Raw genomic sequence first — 17,903 nt, forward strand, 5'->3', positions numbered from 1 at the left:
TTGATTTGCCAGTCACAATATGGCTGCTACCGCAGATGGAAAGGGGATTTAATAGAAGTAAATGGACCAATTGACGACTAGAGTTTGTTGAACTTAGATTTTCGTTTTATCACATACGACACGAGTTAAGATAACGGCAAGTAATTTATGTTTTGGCCGAAGCTGATTCCGTCTTTAAGCGAGCGCTTGAATGACGTCAGCGCGCTGCCTAGCAATGCTTGAGTCAGTGTGATTCCGGGCGTTGAGCGTGCTGTGCAAAGAGAGGAGGAGCTACAGCAGCAGGAAAGATGGCTGAACGCGGGTACAGTTTCTCTCTGACCACATTCAGGTGAGTGTAATGCTTTTATATATATTCTGTTCGGCAGCTATCCTATTGCGTAGTGACATATTCTTATTCCCCCTCGCTATCCTCCGTCGGTTTTATATTTCGTTTTATTCGGCGCTGCTGTTCCTCTGCCGGTAACTTTGCCGAGTCACTCTGCAGCCCGGCCTCCAGTTTCCAATAGAGGAGGCATGGTTGCAATTAAAGAAAGCCGGTGTCGCTGTAGATCGGTCACGTGCCTCACAAAGCTGCTCCGCTGTCACATAATGTACATTTTATAGCTTGCGTGACATGCGTCAGTGGCACCTTATTGCTTTAAACGCGAATACACTACCCGCTCAGTTATTGTTTAACAATGAGCAGCATGTGCCATGTTTGACACCCCCGCAGCAAGGATATATTTTTGGCATTTCCTGCTTTTTCCCCACAGTATGAGCCATGTTTATAGAGGATTTGGCTCTTGGTTAATTGGTTCCTGAGAATGCTGCAAGCCATTGCTTATTTGTGTTGCTTTGTGGACCTCCTTTCACTTTCTGTTCCAGTTGGTGGCATGGATTCCTTTGTCCTAAGAAAATATTTTTTTGTTCCATCCCAGATAGTGCTCCCACTGTTTGGATCTAAAAGGTTTCTTCATAACGCCAATCCACTAGTCCACAGTTTTAAAGGGGAACTGTCCCTATAATAAAACATCCACTTACATGTATTGGATGCTTCATAATTTATTTTCCGCACATAGGTTTTATGTTTGATTCAATTTTTCTGATCTATATGGTTTATTAATGTGCTTTTTCAGCCTAACTCTTTTTTTTCTCCAATGAGGCCATTGCTAATTGCTGAATCATGCTAGAATAGGGCAGTTATAGTAGGATGAAATCTGTCAATTACTCACAGCATCAGTGAGTTGGTTGTAGCTAGGACAAGTTAGGTTGAACAATGCAAACAAAAATCGTTAAAGGGCAACTATTGCGAAAGTAAAAATTAAATGTAAGCATCATAGTGAAAAAGCTAAATACAAAAAAGTCTGCATAGTTTCTGAAATAGTCAAGTTTATCTTCACTATCCCTCTCTCAGTTAGATCCAATATGTCTTATGGGGGGGGCTCCTTTTGCCTAGAAGATGTATTGGAGCTCATTCAATTAAAATCATCAGCCACCATGTCTCTCTACATGCAGGATTTGTTAGATTTTGTTTGTACTGGAATCTGTTAGTTGAATGAGCTCTAATACATCTGCTAGGAAAGGAAGCCCCCAATAAGATATATTGGATCTAACTGCCAATGAATATCTGACTACCAACTGCTGTATGAAGAGAGAATGAAGAGAAACAGATTCTGAGAGAGGGATAGTGAAGATAAGCTTATTATTAATAAGATTATTTCAGAAACAAAGCATAATTTTTAATTGATTGTATTTAGAAAGTTTCTTATTTCAGCATGATGAATCTTGTATTACATTTTCATTTTCGCGATAGTTCCACTTTAAATGTATAAACCGCAGTAGGAGCACAAATTAATAAAGCCAAATTGTGAAACATTTATTAGACCAGTTTAGTTGAATGAATGACCGTGACAGTAACAGTTCTCATATAATATGTCTCCAGTGTAGCAAAAGAAAAATCACATGCTGGTCCGCTTGTATGTGTGTGCTTATGATATCATGAGCCAGTGTGCTCATAAGATCTGTAGATGCAAACCACTGACAGAGATGTTTTAGCCACACCCCCATTTTTCCAAAGCCATGCTTGTTCTGCCCACGGACACACTGCAATTTCACTCATTCTATGTCCCCACTATGCTGTTGGCTTTGCTTTCAGTTGACTGGGTTTTTGAGATAAGGGATTCTTCCATATTTTAAGTCTGCTAAAAATAATTCTAACATTAATTAAACCCAATGAGATGGTTTTGCAAAAAATATGGATGTATGCAACTTCGTTGTGATCAAGTACAAGGTATTTTTTTATTATTACCAATAAAAAGGAAATTAAATGTATTAAAAATAAGAATTATTTGCTTAAAATGGACTCTAAGGGAAATGCCCTTCCCATAATCTGGATAACCATTTTTTAAATAAGGGATTCCTCCCCTGTATAGATACACAAAACAGATAATTTGCACTACTGCATTATCAGTTGTTGCTTTGCCATGTGTAGTTAGCAAGACACATGTTTTAGATGCAAGACAATCAAATCTGACAGGGGCTATAGTTTTAAAATCACAACCAAAATGCAAACTGCAGACAAGTTGCACTGGTTCAGAAAATCAGGCAATGTAAGTAGAGCACCAACTGGATATATGGACATTTCACAAATTAATTGCTAAACACCTTACATTTTCAGCTCAAAAAAACCACCCTAGAATAAAAGCAGGACATCTCTGAGCTAAACTACTTGTCGTATAGTATTTTTTTTTTTTTTTTTATACATGTACATTCTACAGTCTGTGTATAAGTCTTTCAGACACGATCAGATTTTTTTCTTGTCATATGCAGACACAGCATTCCCTACCAGCAGGTGTGTTGTTTGTGATTAAAACCAGAAAAAATGTAGGCTGGCACTGGTCCACATCCCATTCCACTGGAAATGATTACATGCCCATAAGTGACATTAAACACGTAAGACTATTAAATATGATTGTTTGACACATGAAAATTCAACTGTTGGGATCCCGGTAGTGATGCACGGGCCGGCCCGATACCCGTGGGTATGCCTGCGGGTGACGGGTCGGGTGGGTTCGGGGACCTTGCACTCTTCTTTGGGTAGCATTCCCTACCAGCAGGTGTGTTGTTTGTGATTAAAACCAGAAAAAATGTAGGCTGGCACTGGTCCACATCCCATTCCACTGGAAATGATTACATGCCCATAAGTGACATTAAACACGTAAGACTATTAAATATGATTGTTTGACACATGAAAATTCAACTGTTGGGATCCCGGTAGTGATGCACGGGCCGGCCCGATACCCGTGGGTATGCCTGCGGGTGACGGGTCGGGTGGGTTCGGGGACCTTGCACTCTTCTTTGGGTGCTGGTTGAGCTCTTCTGTTCTCCCCGACTGCCACCATCAAATGCCGGCTTTCGACTTCCGGGTTCTTCTTTTAGAGACGCTGGGCCTGTTTGCTCCGCCCCTTTTGTGACGTCATCGACGGGGCGGCGCGGGTCTATAGAAGCAACCCGGAAATCTGATGTGGTAGGGCGGGTTGGGGAAATCCTGACTCGCACATCACTATATCCCGGACCAGTGCCAGCCTACATTTTTTTTCTGGTTTTGACTGTGTTCTCTCCCTTGCTAAAGGTTTTTAGTAGTAAGCTTACACCCTACTTTCACATGTATGTGTTGTGTAGGATTGCAAATCTTCCATGTAGTTTACAGATTTTTATATAAGTCTCATATTTTGACCCGCACAACTACATCAGACTTGTAGGATATGGTCTGTTGATCCAACACCATCCTACAAAATCTCCCATGTAGTTTAGCTTTGTGAGTATCTTGACAAAAAATGTATGTTGTGACCCTCACAGGGCTGGAATTTATTTTCAGTATAAGCTGTATGTGAAAAAGGTTTACCATTCTGTTGTTTGTCATAGATTTTCAGTGAAATGTATATACACATTTAATAGATTATTTGCTAGCTCAAACAGATTTTGATTCTTTTAACTAACCCACAAAATGTACTTTTTTGGCATTATAAAGTGCAGTGAAATCACAGCTACTCTTTCACTTTCTTTTACATCATATAAGGATTATCATTTATCATAATTTGATGGTTTTGGCAGAAGTAAAATGGGACAGAATTGAGTTAGGGAGCAGCAAAATAACTACTGCCTCAATACCAGCCCTTCAGCACTAGGCATGCTACAAATGAATACCTGGCATTAGTGACTGCATAAAGCAGTGGATGGTATTTTTGGTGGACCAAGACAGATTGAAAGTTAGGTTGTGTGGCCGATAAAATTGAGCTTTTGTTACCTTGTTTTTTGAATTGGTACACTTTGATGTTAATAGAATATTATTGAAATATCTATGGTTGGAGGTGCTAAAACGTATGTATCTTAAGTTGTTCATAATTGTTTATATATTATGGTTAATGTTAATATATCTGACATTTCTCTCTTTTTTTTTTTTTCCCCTAACTCTAGTCCGTCTGGCAAACTTGTCCAAATTGAGTATGCTTTAGCAGCAGTCGCGGCTGGTGCTCCCTCTGTTGGAATCAAAGGTATAACTAATGGGATATTCATTGCTGAACTGCATCTTGTAGTAAATTATGTGAATGGTTTTAAGAGGAATGGTTTAAAATGACCTTAAAGGGATTCTGTCGTGATTTTTATGGTGTAGTTTTTATTTGTAAATTACACTGCAAAGTAATTTACTCTACCATGTAAAATTTCATTCATAACCCAACATTGATGTGTAGGCAGCTGATCCTGTGCTTTCAGAAAGATGGCACTTCAGGATGGAATGCTTCAGGCAGTTGTTTCTCCAACTCAATGCAACTGTAGGAGTCACAGTGGGACATGGATGTTTACTATTAAGTGCTGTCCAGTTGTTTTAGAATTACTTATATTAGATATGCTGTCCTTATAGCTAACAGGCAGCTGTTATCTGGTTACCATCCCATTGTTCTGTTGATGGGCTGCTGGGGGAAGGGGTTGTGATATCACTCCAACTTACAGTGCAGCAGTAAAGAGTGATGTTTTTCAGAGCACAAATCACGTGACTGGGGGCACCTGAGAAACTGACATAATGTCTAGCCTCATGTCAGATTTCAAAATTAACTTTAAAAAAATCGATTTTGAGAAATGGGTTTTCAGTGCAGAAGTCTGCTGGACAAACACTCTTAACTAATGCATTTTGAAAAAAGCATGTGTTCCCATGACCGTACGGTGTTCTACAAAATGCTGGCAATCTAAGGGAAAGCAATTTGAACGTATTGTGTTTTCTTTTGTTAGATCTAGACAAATAGGTACAAGGACACTCGCTGTAATATGTAAGCATACCCAAGTCACCTTACAGGGGACAGGTAGAGGCTTTAGGTACACTTTAGGTAGTACATTTTAGGCTACAGCTAATGCTAGACAGGGCTTGAAATGTGTCTGCTGCAATATGCAGGATGAAAATCTGCCCTTACATAAGCATTAGTCTCCTTCTATCTGCACCAGTGACCATTGTATCTGCTCAGGTGCAGGCATACTGCTGATTTTGGTGAAGAAATGTGAGAGTTTGCATCCTAAATCAGCTGAGTGTGCCTGTGTCCAAGCCGATACAGCAGTTCTTGGTGCAGGCAGAAGAGAAGGCTTATACCTGCATAGGGGCTGATTTCCAGCTTGTGTATTTCACCAGGCAGATTTCAGACCCTGTCTGCCATTAGCCATATCACTCTACATCTTGAGGCCTAATTTATTTATTAATATTTAAAATCACATTTATTGCATGAGCTATCCATACTGTACAGATAGGATTCCTTAAGGCAGTTGACTTCTAAGTGCAATTACTTATTGCTATATCTGACTCTTTGCTATATCCTCCTCTGCTAAACTTGTGCCACATTGGTACCACCATTGAATAATACTTGTCTTTTAATCTGTCTTAAATGCAGGTTTGCTAGAGTGGCAGATTCTTTAGAGCTTTGCCTCTAGAGTAGATCTAGCAATATGACCCTACTGTACAACCTTTGCAGCCAGCTAAGAGATCCATTGCTTTACATAACTTACTAAAATAACATAGTAACTCTGGTTGAAGAAAAGATGTCCATCATGTCCAACCTTTTATGTCTTTATAAAAACTGCGTAGCTGATCCCCAAGATGGTGAAAAAAAATGTGAAGCCTCTTCAGTTTGCCTCAGATACTTCATGCTTGCTTATATTTTGTATGTTTTTTTTTCTTCTCGCTACAGTGTGTTTTTGTATTAAGTTCCACTACTATGAAACAAAGCTACAGTAACAGACATGCATTATTTTATCACAGGTTTATTGTGTATATGTGTGTGTTTCAGCTACAAATGGCGTGGTGTTGGCAACTGAAAAAAAACAGAAATCAATCCTGTATGATGAACAAAGTGCACATAAAGTGGAACCAATTACCAAGCACATAGGCATGGTATACAGCGGCATGGGACCTGATTACAGGTGAGGCCTATATTGTTCAGATACCCTATGTAGATCAGTAAGTGAAAGCAGATTGCTTTTACAGGATTTGCCAATTGTTAGTAAAAAAATAAACTCTGATTTTACTTACTTTTTAAAGGGATAGTGTACATCCGTTTTAAGCATGAAATCAATGAATAGGACTTGTACTGAACATACTTTTTTTCCTATTGTTTTTATTTAGAGATATCTATGGTTACTGTTTCTGACACTTAACAAGAATATGAAGCCAGTTTAAAAAGCCAAATTTTCAAATTACTTCTTTATAATAGCAAAATTTTTCTAATGACACTATAGGAAGAATGTAAATTTTTTTGGTTTGCAGACACTTTTGTGAATATGTCGTTGAAACAGAGACAAAAACAGGCACAAAAACATTTTTTAAAAACCCAGGTTTGGCAGGCCAAGAAAAATACAGGAGCCTCATATGCGGAGGATTGTGAAAATGGTTAGAGACAACCCAAAGATCACCTCCAAAGACCTGCAAGAACATCTTGCTACAGATGGTGTATCTGTACATTGTTCTACAATTCAGTGCAATTTGCACAAAGAACATCTGTATGGCATGGTGATGAGAAAGAAGCCTTTTCTGCACTCACGCCACAAACAGAGTCACTTGTTGTATGCAAAAGCTCATTTAGACAAGCCACAGGCATTTTGGAACAAAGTGCTTTGTACATCTATGTTGTGGTGCCCAAATTTATACACCTGTCTAGTTTTGTTATGTTGCATATTTTCTGTTAATCCAATAAACTTTGTCACTGCTGAAATACTACTGTTTCCATAAGGCATGTTATATATTAAAGAAAGTTGCTACTTTGAAAGCTCAGTCAATGATAAACAAAACTCCAAAGAATTAAGAGAGGTTTCCCCATTTTTTCACAAGACTATATACCAGGACACATATATAGGGCATAGTTATTAATATTGTTTTCTAACATTGATTTTTGACTGTTTAAATCCAATGTTAAAAACTATGCCCCATCTGTAGGTTATGTAGGTTAAGTTTATGATCAGAAAGTACAGCTTTCCTAGAAGAATAATGAATAGTTTTTATTTCTTGCACTGAATGAAAAATTAATGAAAGTGGCTGTTTGCAGAGGCGCAAGTAGTAAAACAAATTATCATTTCACAGATGAGTCCTTTGTGTAATAAGATGCTCTTAAAACCTAGTAAAGGTTGCAGTTTAGATAATTTATACCGAGCTTAATCTTAAATTACCTTTTTTATAGGGGAAGGTTTTTGCGTTTAGGAAAAGAACAAAACAGTATTCCATTAGTACTTTATTATAGCGACACTTTTTGGTGAAGGTCATGCATGTTGGTCTACTTTTTCTGCTTTGTTGAGTCCCCTTGGAGGCATTTATGCTGTACTTACTTAAATGTAATTTGTTTTTCAGAGTCCTTGTTCGGAGAGCACGGAAACTAGCTCAGCAGTATTACCTTGTGTATCAGGAGCCCATCCCAACAGCCCAGCTAGTACAGAGAGTGGCTTCTGTCATGCAAGAATATACACAATCTGGGTAAATGCCATTTTACTCTCGCTTCCCAATTACATGTTTTTCGTTACCTCCAGCTAAGGCATGCAATGGAAGCCCAATTTGGAAAACTGCCCATAGATACAACACCAAAAAGGCTGGAACTGGGTATTCATTCTCTAGAATTTAAAAAAAAACTCTGTCCCAATTTTATGCGCAACTAATCCAGGCAGGCAGCACCCCTCTTAACCAGTTATGTGCGAAATGGCAATGGGATGTTCCGCAGATTACAGAAGAAATCTGGGAAGATATACTTGACACAACATTTGAAGAGGTCATTAGTAGTAGGGACAGAATGACTCAATTGAATTACTTGCACAGGATATATATTACCCTGCAAAGGCTTAATAAATTTAAACCTGACCTAGTACCAGAATGCCCTAGATGCATGCAAATATGACCCAGCAGGCTTTATGCACATGGTGTGGAACAGCCCGCTAATATTTGAATATGGGGAAAAGGTACTACAGATAATTCGCACAAGAACAGATATCTCACTACCAATGGACCCTATAGTACTAATACTAAATCAGACAGAGGATCTAACCCTTAGAAGGGCACATCGTACCCTCATTGTTATAATTTATGTTTTATTATGTATAGTTTATTATGTTTAAAGGAAAACAAATTTAAATAACTACAGAACATGTATAAGCAATCTTTAGCACAACTGTTCCGACAACGTATGTATAACAATGCTTTTGTTTGCTAAATAAAAGAAATGTTAAATTTTTTTTAAAAAATGCCATTTTTCTTCTTTAAGTTAATGGCATAGATTAATTTTTTTTGTTGCATGCCCTTTTGTAATTAACCATTAAATTATGAAACCAAATAAAATGTCTGCTTTTGCCTTATGCTGCAGTTTGAGCTGACTGTAGTTTGTCATCAATTTCCATTTAAATACAAAGCCAAAATGCTCCTTGCACAGAACTCTAGAAATCAGTTTTTTATTCTGTACCTATGTCTATCCTTAAACAGTCTTTCCCGTAATTTGTGTGCTACGGCACATGCACAGAACAAATTATAGGAAATGTATTCGACACTTATAACTTACTTATAGCACACTATGAGGCAATACAAGTATGATGCATGACTGGGTGATGTGTGACTACAAAGTGTTGGTTCACACTCACTGGAAGATTTGGGGGTAGGCATTTTTTACTACACAAATGCATTATTATATTCAACCTTTTGACCAGAATAACTTTGTTACATAATTAATGTTGTAATGTAAGTTTTGCAAAGGTTGAAAAGCAGAGCTGTAAAAAATACTGTTTATAAGAGGCAAAATGTTTTTTGAGAGCTTTTACACCAACTTTTACTAATGAGTACATTTAACAGTTGTGTTTTGTTTTATTTGAGTTTTGTATCTGTAACAAGTATTCTCCTTACAGTGGTGTACGTCCATTTGGAGTCTCATTATTAATTGCAGGCTGGGATGAAGGCCGACCATATTTATTTCAATCAGATCCATCTGTAAGTATAGAGGCTTATGTAAATGCACTATAATATTTTAATGTCATTGTCCCCCTCTGAATTGAAAGTAGAGTTGAAGGAGAACTAAAATGTAACTAAAGTAGGGCAGAAATGTTGTACATTATGTTTGTCATTAGATTTAGTTCAGCCCGAGGCACCACAGCCCTTTAGCAGGGAAGATCTGTGTCTCCAAAGATGCTCCAGTAGCTCCCCATCTTCTTTTCTGCTGATTCACTGCACAGGCTCTGTGCTGCTGTCATGTACTGAGCCGGACCGGCGCACAATACACTGTATACTGTATAATATAAATGTCACAATATAAGGCCAATAAATAATTCAGATTATTGGTACATGGAGCTTCAGAAACCAGCACAATTAGTATCCGCCATGAAGGATCAGTTTAAATGATACGCAAAACGCATTTTCTGCTTGATGATTTGTGATGACCCCTAAGCTTAGCTTCTCAACAGCTGCTTCAAACACTTTGAGCGTGTTTAAACAAAATCCAAGATGTGAAACTCCTGTGACAAATTTGAAGGCCTGGATAATTACTGCTATAGAGATGCTGAAACTTTAGACTGGTTTAATAAGAGCAGTATATAAAATATGGCATTTCTAGCTGTATTCATTTTTAGAGTTTAGTTCTCCTTTAACAGGGTTGTGTGACAACATTTTACTGACTAAGCAACACTGAGAAAATAGACCAGAACAGGGAATTGTCATGGTTTTGTGGTGTGAATGTAAATAAAAATTTCCAGTTACGTTACTGCCTGCAGTTTTCTAGTTTCTTTTGTTTGATTTATTGTGGGGATTGGTACAGGATACTACGAAGGACGTCTACAACTGGCTTAAAGGAACAGTAACACCAAAAAATTAAAGTGCTTTAAAATAATGTAAATCTAATGTAGTGTTATACTGCACTGGTAAAACTGGTGTGTTTGCGTTAGAAATGCAACTATAGTTTATATAAACATGCTGCTGTGTTGCCATGGGGGCAGCCGTTCAAGCTGGTAAAAGGAGAAAAGGCACAGGATAAACAACTGATAACAGATAAGAGCTGTAGTATACAATAGGATTCTAGGATTCTTCAGAACTTATCTATCTACTGTGTATACTGTGCTTGAATGGCTTCCTGATGGTTACACAGCAGCTTGTATATATAAACTATTGTGTTTCTGAAGCAAATTCACAGCTTTTACCAGTGCAGAGCAAAAGTACATTATATTGTCATTCGTTTAAAGCATATTAATTTTTTGGTGCTACTGTTCCTTTAAGTGATCCAAGCCCTAATGTGGTCCAAAACAAACAAAATTCCAGCTTCCCCATCAATATCTAATTGAGTCCCAATAAGATATATATTGGGCGGCAGTATCACACATCGTACAATTTGTCACTGCAGTTTTTCCAAGGATTGTTGCAGTCGATAAATAATGAGTGATATCTCTTGTTCGTATCATAAGTACAATTAATTAACCAAAAACACTTCTTGTTCTCATATATTATTGTTTTTGTGGCTGTTTAAACAGATATTGGGTATAAGGAATGTTTCATAGATGGTGTTTTTCTCTTCACTTTTTTAGGGGGCTTATTTTGCATGGAAGGCAACAGCAATGGGAAAAAACTATGTAAATGGAAAAACTTTCCTTGAAAAAAGGTATATGCCTATTCCTTCATTATTTATAAATGAACTTAATATTTTTTTAATGAGAACTCTTAATTGATTTTATAAAATATATAATCCAAGTCTGACCATCGATCATAGAACCTTATTGCAAACCCACTTTCCTTGAACTGTTGATAGAGCCAAAGGGTGGTAGAGAGAGCAGCATATGGAGAATATATGTACTATTCCCTTGAGATCCCTTGGCTGGTTGTTACAGGAGCTCTCAAGGAGAGTTTCTGTGCTTACCCTAAATAAAATAGAAAGCTGTGCAGTGCTGTACTGTGCAGGGCTTATTTTCTCTGTCAGCAGAGCCACAAAATGCAAGGAAATAGAGAGCTGGGTCTGCAAACTGTTAGAGGCACATTTATCAAGGTTCGAATTTTAAATTAATTTGTTCTTTTAAACTCCCATAAATTTTAAATTCGACTAGTCGAAATTTATTAATAAATTTAGAATTTTGTAAACTCGAACAAATTTAAATGACCCGTAAACTCGATTTGAATTTGATTCAAATAATAAAATCTTGATTCAAGTTTTTTTCAGACCTCACCAAATTGATCCCTGGACCGCTCCCATTGACTTCTATAGTAATTTGGCAGGTTTTAGGTGCTGAATAGTGTTAGGAGGCCAGAGTATGATAAATCTCGAAATTTGAATTGAAACTCAAACCGAGTTTGGATAATTCACTACTTGAGTTTTGACCAAACAAATAAATATTTGAAATTTGAATTCTAATTTTCACTTTGACCCTTAATAAATCTGCCCCCTAAAGTAAGTTACAAAAGTAGAAATTTATTTTTAAAAGATTATAGAATGCTACTTTAATCTAAATTCTTAATTGATGAAATTTATTAAATAAACATACTATTATCTGCTTCCCTACTAAATATGCACACATCCTACTATCCCTAAATGCTACAGAATAGACACAGACTTATTTTCAGGGATGTTCATTTTCAGGCTTTCTAGTTCTGTAACTCTTCTATGCCATGGCATTGTGGAAGCTATAGGTACAATTGGATGGCTATAACTAGACATAAGTACCCTAGTCCTGTAATAAATGTTTCCCAATCTCTAACAGGAATAATATATACATATAAATACATTTATTTGTTTACATTAGCCCATTTCAGTTTTCCATGGTTTTTTTTCCATTTTAAATTCTACAGTGCCTGTGCTAAAGGATACACAATAATTTGTATTCTTTTTTTTTTTTGCCTTTATTATTTGGATGCCTCTTTTAGAAATGGTATTAAAAAAACTTGGTGTTTGATTTGCAAATGTCATTGGCAAATTAAAAAGCTACTGGCACACATTCTGTTTTCTCCACTAATATAAAAACACCAGGGAAGAAAACAACTATATGTCAAACTTTGGGGGGGGGGGGGGTGTGAGCTTTACCGGATAATGTGTCGTTTAGATAAACTGTGAGTGAGGATACCTGACATTGGGTAGGTCTAACTGTACTATTTTGGTTCGTTCTGTAGATACAACGAAGATTTGGAACTTGAAGATGCGATTCACACGGCAATCTTAACGCTGAAGGTATTTATTAGTGATCCGCTAGTTTATAGTCATTTACAGGAAAAGTAAACCCCTATTCATTGAATTCAGTTGCTAGGTTTGATCATTGTTTCTACCAAAGTTCTGCACCTCCATCGTACCTTGCTTTCCCAGTCATCTCTTGATTAGACCTAAAGGGAAACTATCACGAAAATGAAAATGTAATACAAGCTTCAGCATACTGAAATAAGAAACTTTTTAAATGCAATCAATTAAATATTCTGTACTGTTTCTGAAATAATCCAGTTCATCTTCACTATTCCTCTCTCAGCATCTGTTTCTCTTCATTCTCTCTTCATTCTGGAGTTGGGTGTCAGATAATCAGACAGTTAGATCCAATATATCTTATAGGGGGGGCTCCTTTTGCCTAGAAAATGTATTGGAGCTCACTCTTATTAAAATCACCAGACATTATGTCTCTCTTCATGCAGGATTTGTGCAAAAGGCAGTTATTTTGTTTTCTACTGGAATCCATTATTTGAATGAGCTCTAATACATCTGCTAGAAAAAGGAAGACACCCCCCTCCCCATAAGATATAACGGATCTAACTGTCAATGAATATCTGACACCCAACTGCTACAAGAAGACCGAATTAAGAGAAACAGATGCTGAAAGAGGGATAGCGAATATAAACTTTCAGAAAATATGCTGAATATTTAATTGATTGTATTTAGAAAGTTTCTTATTTCAGTATGATGAAGCCTATATTACATTTTATTTTTGCGATAGTTCTCCTTTAAGATATTGTAGTTTCCAGACTATACACTACTGCACATGGGCAAGTCTAACAGAGAGACCACTGGGAAAGCTAGTAAGTTCTGCACTTCACATGCTTCCCTGGCAGGTACTATTTTTGTTTGTTTTTTTTCTAGGAGCAGTACCAGCCCAGGTTCAAACCTAGCAACTGAATTCTCTTGCACCCAATGAATAGAGGGGTTCCTTGTCCTCTTAAAGTAATCATATTCTTACTTAAATTGCTTTTTTCCCCTCACAGGAAAGTTTTGAAGGACAAATGACAGAAGACAATATTGAAGTTGGTATTTGCAATGAAGCTGGATTTAAGAGGCTTACTCCTGCTGAAGTTAAGGATTACTTGGCTGCTATTGCATAAGTGGCCTACAAACACTGGGCATTTGGTTGATGTAGTTATTTTTCAGCAACTTATGGATTCAAAATGTTTCCTTTGCAGATTTTTTTGCATACTTTCTTATTTCTACCTGTCACAGATCTTTTTAAAATGACATGGGTCTAATCGAATTAAACAGTCAATTAGATTTTTGTCTGTGTTTTTATTCATTGTTTTACTATAAATTATAATATAGGCTTCATATTAAAATGAAGAGCAATTCATTTTAAAAGAGACAGGGCAACCCAGTGAGAGAGAATATAATTCTGTGTATGAAGGTTCCCTCGGGAGCCCCCCCCCCCACTTGGATGGATTCAGTTCTCAAGCTAGTCTTGGCTATGAGTACCTGGAACTTGAGGAAGAATAATCTGATTGGTTATATGACCTGTTCTTTGTTTTCCTTTGCTATGTAGAAATATCTATATGCTCTCCCAACAGTAACAACCTTTTGCACCTGTAATTTTTTATATGGTTCCAAGTTTATAAAAGCTCTGTGATTCCTTTCTTCGGGTTCTTATTCTTTGTGAGTTCAGAATATATGGAGTTTGTGTCAAATAACCATTATGATTATAATTGATCTCTAGTATGTGAAATTCCACATCACCAGTGATTGTAATCATTTACCTGATATCTCGCCAGTGCTTCTCTTAGCTGAAAACGGCATCAGGCTGGGTTATTTCAGTAGGAGCACGGTCATGATAGTCTTGCACATCTTCGGTCTTCTCTTAAGCCCCAGACTTGTTTCCCAGACCCTGCTTTTTGCTTCTAAATTCAGCTTTTCACTTTTTCGTGTGCATGCTCAACAAAAAGAAGAGACGAGGATAGAAGCCAGAGAAGATTGTGTTGATCGGCCCCTACAGAAGTACTGGAGGCCAGTACAGTTGTTGGCAAACTGGAGCACAAGCCCGGGGTATCGGTTAAGTTATAATTACTGGAGTGGGCACCCATGATCCCTTGCTCATATGTTGGTGTCTAAAAGCAGGTGAACAGGAACATCAAAGCCATTTGTATATTTGTATACAGATGCTCTAATAATTAACTTGTACAGCAGTCTGACTTTGGAACTGTCAGTTTAAGGCAAGCTCTCATGATGCTGCAGAATGGAGGACATAGTTACATAGTTAAATTGGGTTGAAAAAAGACAAAGTCCATCAAGTTCAACCCCTCCAAATGAAAACCCAGCATCCATACACACACCCCTCCCTACTTTTAATTAAAATTCTATATACCCATACCTATACTAACTATAGAGTTAAGTATCACAATAGCCTTTGATATTATGTCTGTCCAAAAAATCATCCAAGCCATTCTTAAAGGCATTAACTGAATCAGCCATCACAACATCACCCGGCAGTGTGAATAAAAGTATTTTTATTATTCCCTCACTTCCTTCAGCAGCATAACATGTTCCACCCATAAAAAATGCTTAATCAGCAATGGGTACAGTTAGGCCCATAAATCTTTGGACAGAGACAACTTTTTTTCTAATTTTGTTTCTATACATTACCACAATGAATTTTAAATGAAACAACTCAGTTGAACTACAGACTTTCAGCTTTAATTCAGTGGGTTGAACAAAATGATTGCATAACTATGTAACATAGTAAGTTACTATAACTTACTGCCTTTTAAGCTATAACTTAAGTTGATTATAACTTTAAAGGAGAAGGAAAGGTTAAAACTAAGTAAGCCTTATCAGAAAGGTCCACCTAAATATACCAGTAAACCCTCAAAGTAGAGCTGCTCTGAGTCCTCTGTCAAAAGAAACACTTCATTTCTTTCCTTCTATTGTGTACACGTGGGTTTCTGTATCAGACTTCCTGCATTCAGTTTAAATCTCCTTGCCCCAGTTGTGAGCATGCTCCGTTTGCAACACCCCCTCCCCTCCCTTCTCTGCTGTAATCTGAGCCCAGAGCTTTAAGTGAGCAGGGAAAGACTAAGGCAGGAAGTGGTCACACCAGGCTAATACTGCAGCTGCTATCTTAAACAAAGAGCTTCTAGAGCTTTTTACTCGGGTATGGTAAAACATTCTACAGAATTCTATAACATTCTAGCTTGCACTATTGCAGCTAATCTATTGGCAATAAAATGTCTCTGTAGCTTTCCTTCTCCTTTAACTGAGTCAGTTTTGGTGAGCAGGGTCGGACTGGGGGCCTGTCTCATGGCCCCCTTACTGCATACAAGGGAAAGTTGTGCTCACCACTAATTTTTAAAACCATTAGGCGGGGGTGCAATGAGACTGTGACCAAAAAATACAAGAAGTCCCTTACTGCAAAGCCTCCTCTGGGCCCCCAGCCACCGCCTGCCCAGTCGAACCCTGTCAGTGAGTCTTTTAAATGATCAAGTTAATTCATGGAGGCTTATTTATTAAAGGTCAAATTTTAGAGGTTTTTGAAACCACAACTAAACTCAAACTCTAAAACCATGATTGTCTAATCGATCTCGAATAGGTGGAGTGGAAGGAGGAGCAAAATATGCAGCAAACTGAAAGCAGAATTTAAGTTTTTACAAAAAGTCGAGGCAGGAAAAGTGGCTATTAAAGAGTTTCACTTCACAAACCTCACACATCTGCAAGCTGTTATTGAATCTGCAGAGAGCTTGGAAGAGGTTGTCAGCGTTCTTCATGTTTTTGGCTATAATGATCAGTTTGGAGAGAAGCAATCACTGGTGGTTTATGTTGTTGCAAATGGCGGGCACACTTGGGTGAAAGCAATTGGGTGGAAAGCTGAAGCACTGCATAACATATGGCTGGGGTGAGGTCAATATGGAGATAAAAGCGTTATAGAACAGGCAGAAGGTTATCTACTAGAAAGCTCTCAGCAGCTGGTTCAGTACAGCAGCCTATATATCACATTTGCCTTTTACAATAGTGTTTCTAAACCTATGACTGAAAAGCTGAGAGAGATGGGCATCTATGCACATGGGGATATTGTCGCTGTTAATGCCTCTCAGGAAAATTTACCAGAAGAGACAATACTCCTGTTCTTCAGCACAGTAGATAATGAAAACATAGTATTGCCTTCCCTACAGAGATCAAAGTGGAGGCCTGAAAACGGGTTAATTTTGATATCATTATATTAATTACCTATGGAGGTTACCATTGGATATTTAAAGAAAAGGTTTTAACAGAGCAGACAGCACAAGAAAGGCAAGAAAGGATTTCCAGTCCATACTGGATACCCTGGGTGGACCAGCAGAAAAAGAAAGAACTGCATCACTAGTAAAGCATATTACTGTGATACCAGACCAGCCTTCTAAATGTGCCTTAAAACTTGCTAGTAGCTCCAAAATAAACAGTCGTTCCATTTTTATCTTTGGAACTGGAGAGACCTTAAAAGCCATCACAACTGCCAACTGCCAATAGTGGTTTTGTAAGAGCTGCAGCTAACCAGGGAGTCAAGTTCAGTGTGTTTATACAACAGCCTCAAGCTCTAACTGAAAGTAAAGAATTTTCAGCCATATAATTATACATCTTCCAATCTACTCTGATAAACCTTTAATTATGCTTTAACGGAACCTTACACAGTGTAAAGTGTAAACGTTTCTGCTACTTGGGAAGCAGCAGATTTTATGCAATTGAGAAAAATCTATATTATGTTATTCTGATTTGTTAAAAACATCTTTATTTAATAATATATTTTGTGCAAATATAATATGTGCAAAATGTTTTTGTATTTTATTCAAAAGGAAAAAAAGTTCTCATTGTCAAACTTTGCAGGATTGTTTGTCAGTCTCTTGCACTATACCATGTACACACGTTACCATAAAAAAAAATTTGAAATTAGATGAAAGCACTACTTCAGTTCTAATTTATGAATGGCACAGTGCTTAGCACAGGGCTGGGCCAAGAAGAAGTACTGCTGCCTGAGGCAATTTCCACTTGCATCTGATCCTGCTCTTCTCCTTCCCGTCACTACTTTGCCAACTGGTTTAAAGTTGTTCACCTTCCGAACATTTTCAGTTCAGTTGTTTTCATATTGTTCACCAGAAAGAAATACTTTTTTCAGTTCATTCCCTCTTTTATTTTTTGCTGTTTTCCAAAGTTTAAGTTTAAAGTTTAATGTTCGTGTCTCTGGTG

The 17,903-nt window shown here is 37.5% G+C and overlaps 1 protein-coding gene and 1 pseudogene across 1 annotated transcript; both read left to right on the top strand.

The window, feature by feature from the left end:
* Nucleotides 1-188: 188 nt before the first annotated feature.
* On the top strand, nt 189-13,973 carry psma2.S (proteasome subunit alpha 2 S homeolog). The gene is made up of 8 exons (XM_018269352.2): nt 189-328; nt 4,456-4,532; nt 6,309-6,441; nt 7,859-7,981; nt 9,391-9,472; nt 11,053-11,126; nt 12,623-12,680; nt 13,694-13,973. Exons 1-8 carry the CDS (start codon nt 288-290, stop codon nt 13,808-13,810), a joined length of 705 nt encoding a protein of 234 aa, XP_018124841.1. The 5' UTR covers nt 189-287; the 3' UTR covers nt 13,811-13,973.
* A 2,280-nt stretch (nt 13,974-16,253) lies between these two features.
* Nucleotides 16,254-17,400, top strand: LOC108719699 (annotated as a pseudogene).
* The last annotated feature ends 503 nt before the right edge of the window (nt 17,401-17,903 follow it).

Source organism: Xenopus laevis, chromosome 6S (genome assembly GCF_017654675.1).
Source record: "Xenopus laevis strain J_2021 chromosome 6S, Xenopus_laevis_v10.1, whole genome shotgun sequence".
NCBI lineage: Eukaryota > Metazoa > Chordata > Amphibia > Anura > Pipidae > Xenopus > Xenopus laevis.

Excerpts from the sequence above, each read along its gene's own strand:
- psma2.S (XM_018269352.2), top strand. The coding sequence starts at position 288 with ATGGCTGAACGCGGGTACAGTTTCTCTCTGACCACATTCAG. Across the intron at positions 6,442-7,858 it reads GGCATGGGACCTGATTACAG|AGTCCTTGTTCGGAGAGCAC; the intron begins GTGAGGCCTATA and ends TTTGTTTTTCAG. Across the intron at positions 11,127-12,622 it reads AAAACTTTCCTTGAAAAAAG|ATACAACGAAGATTTGGAAC; the intron begins GTATATGCCTAT and ends TTCGTTCTGTAG.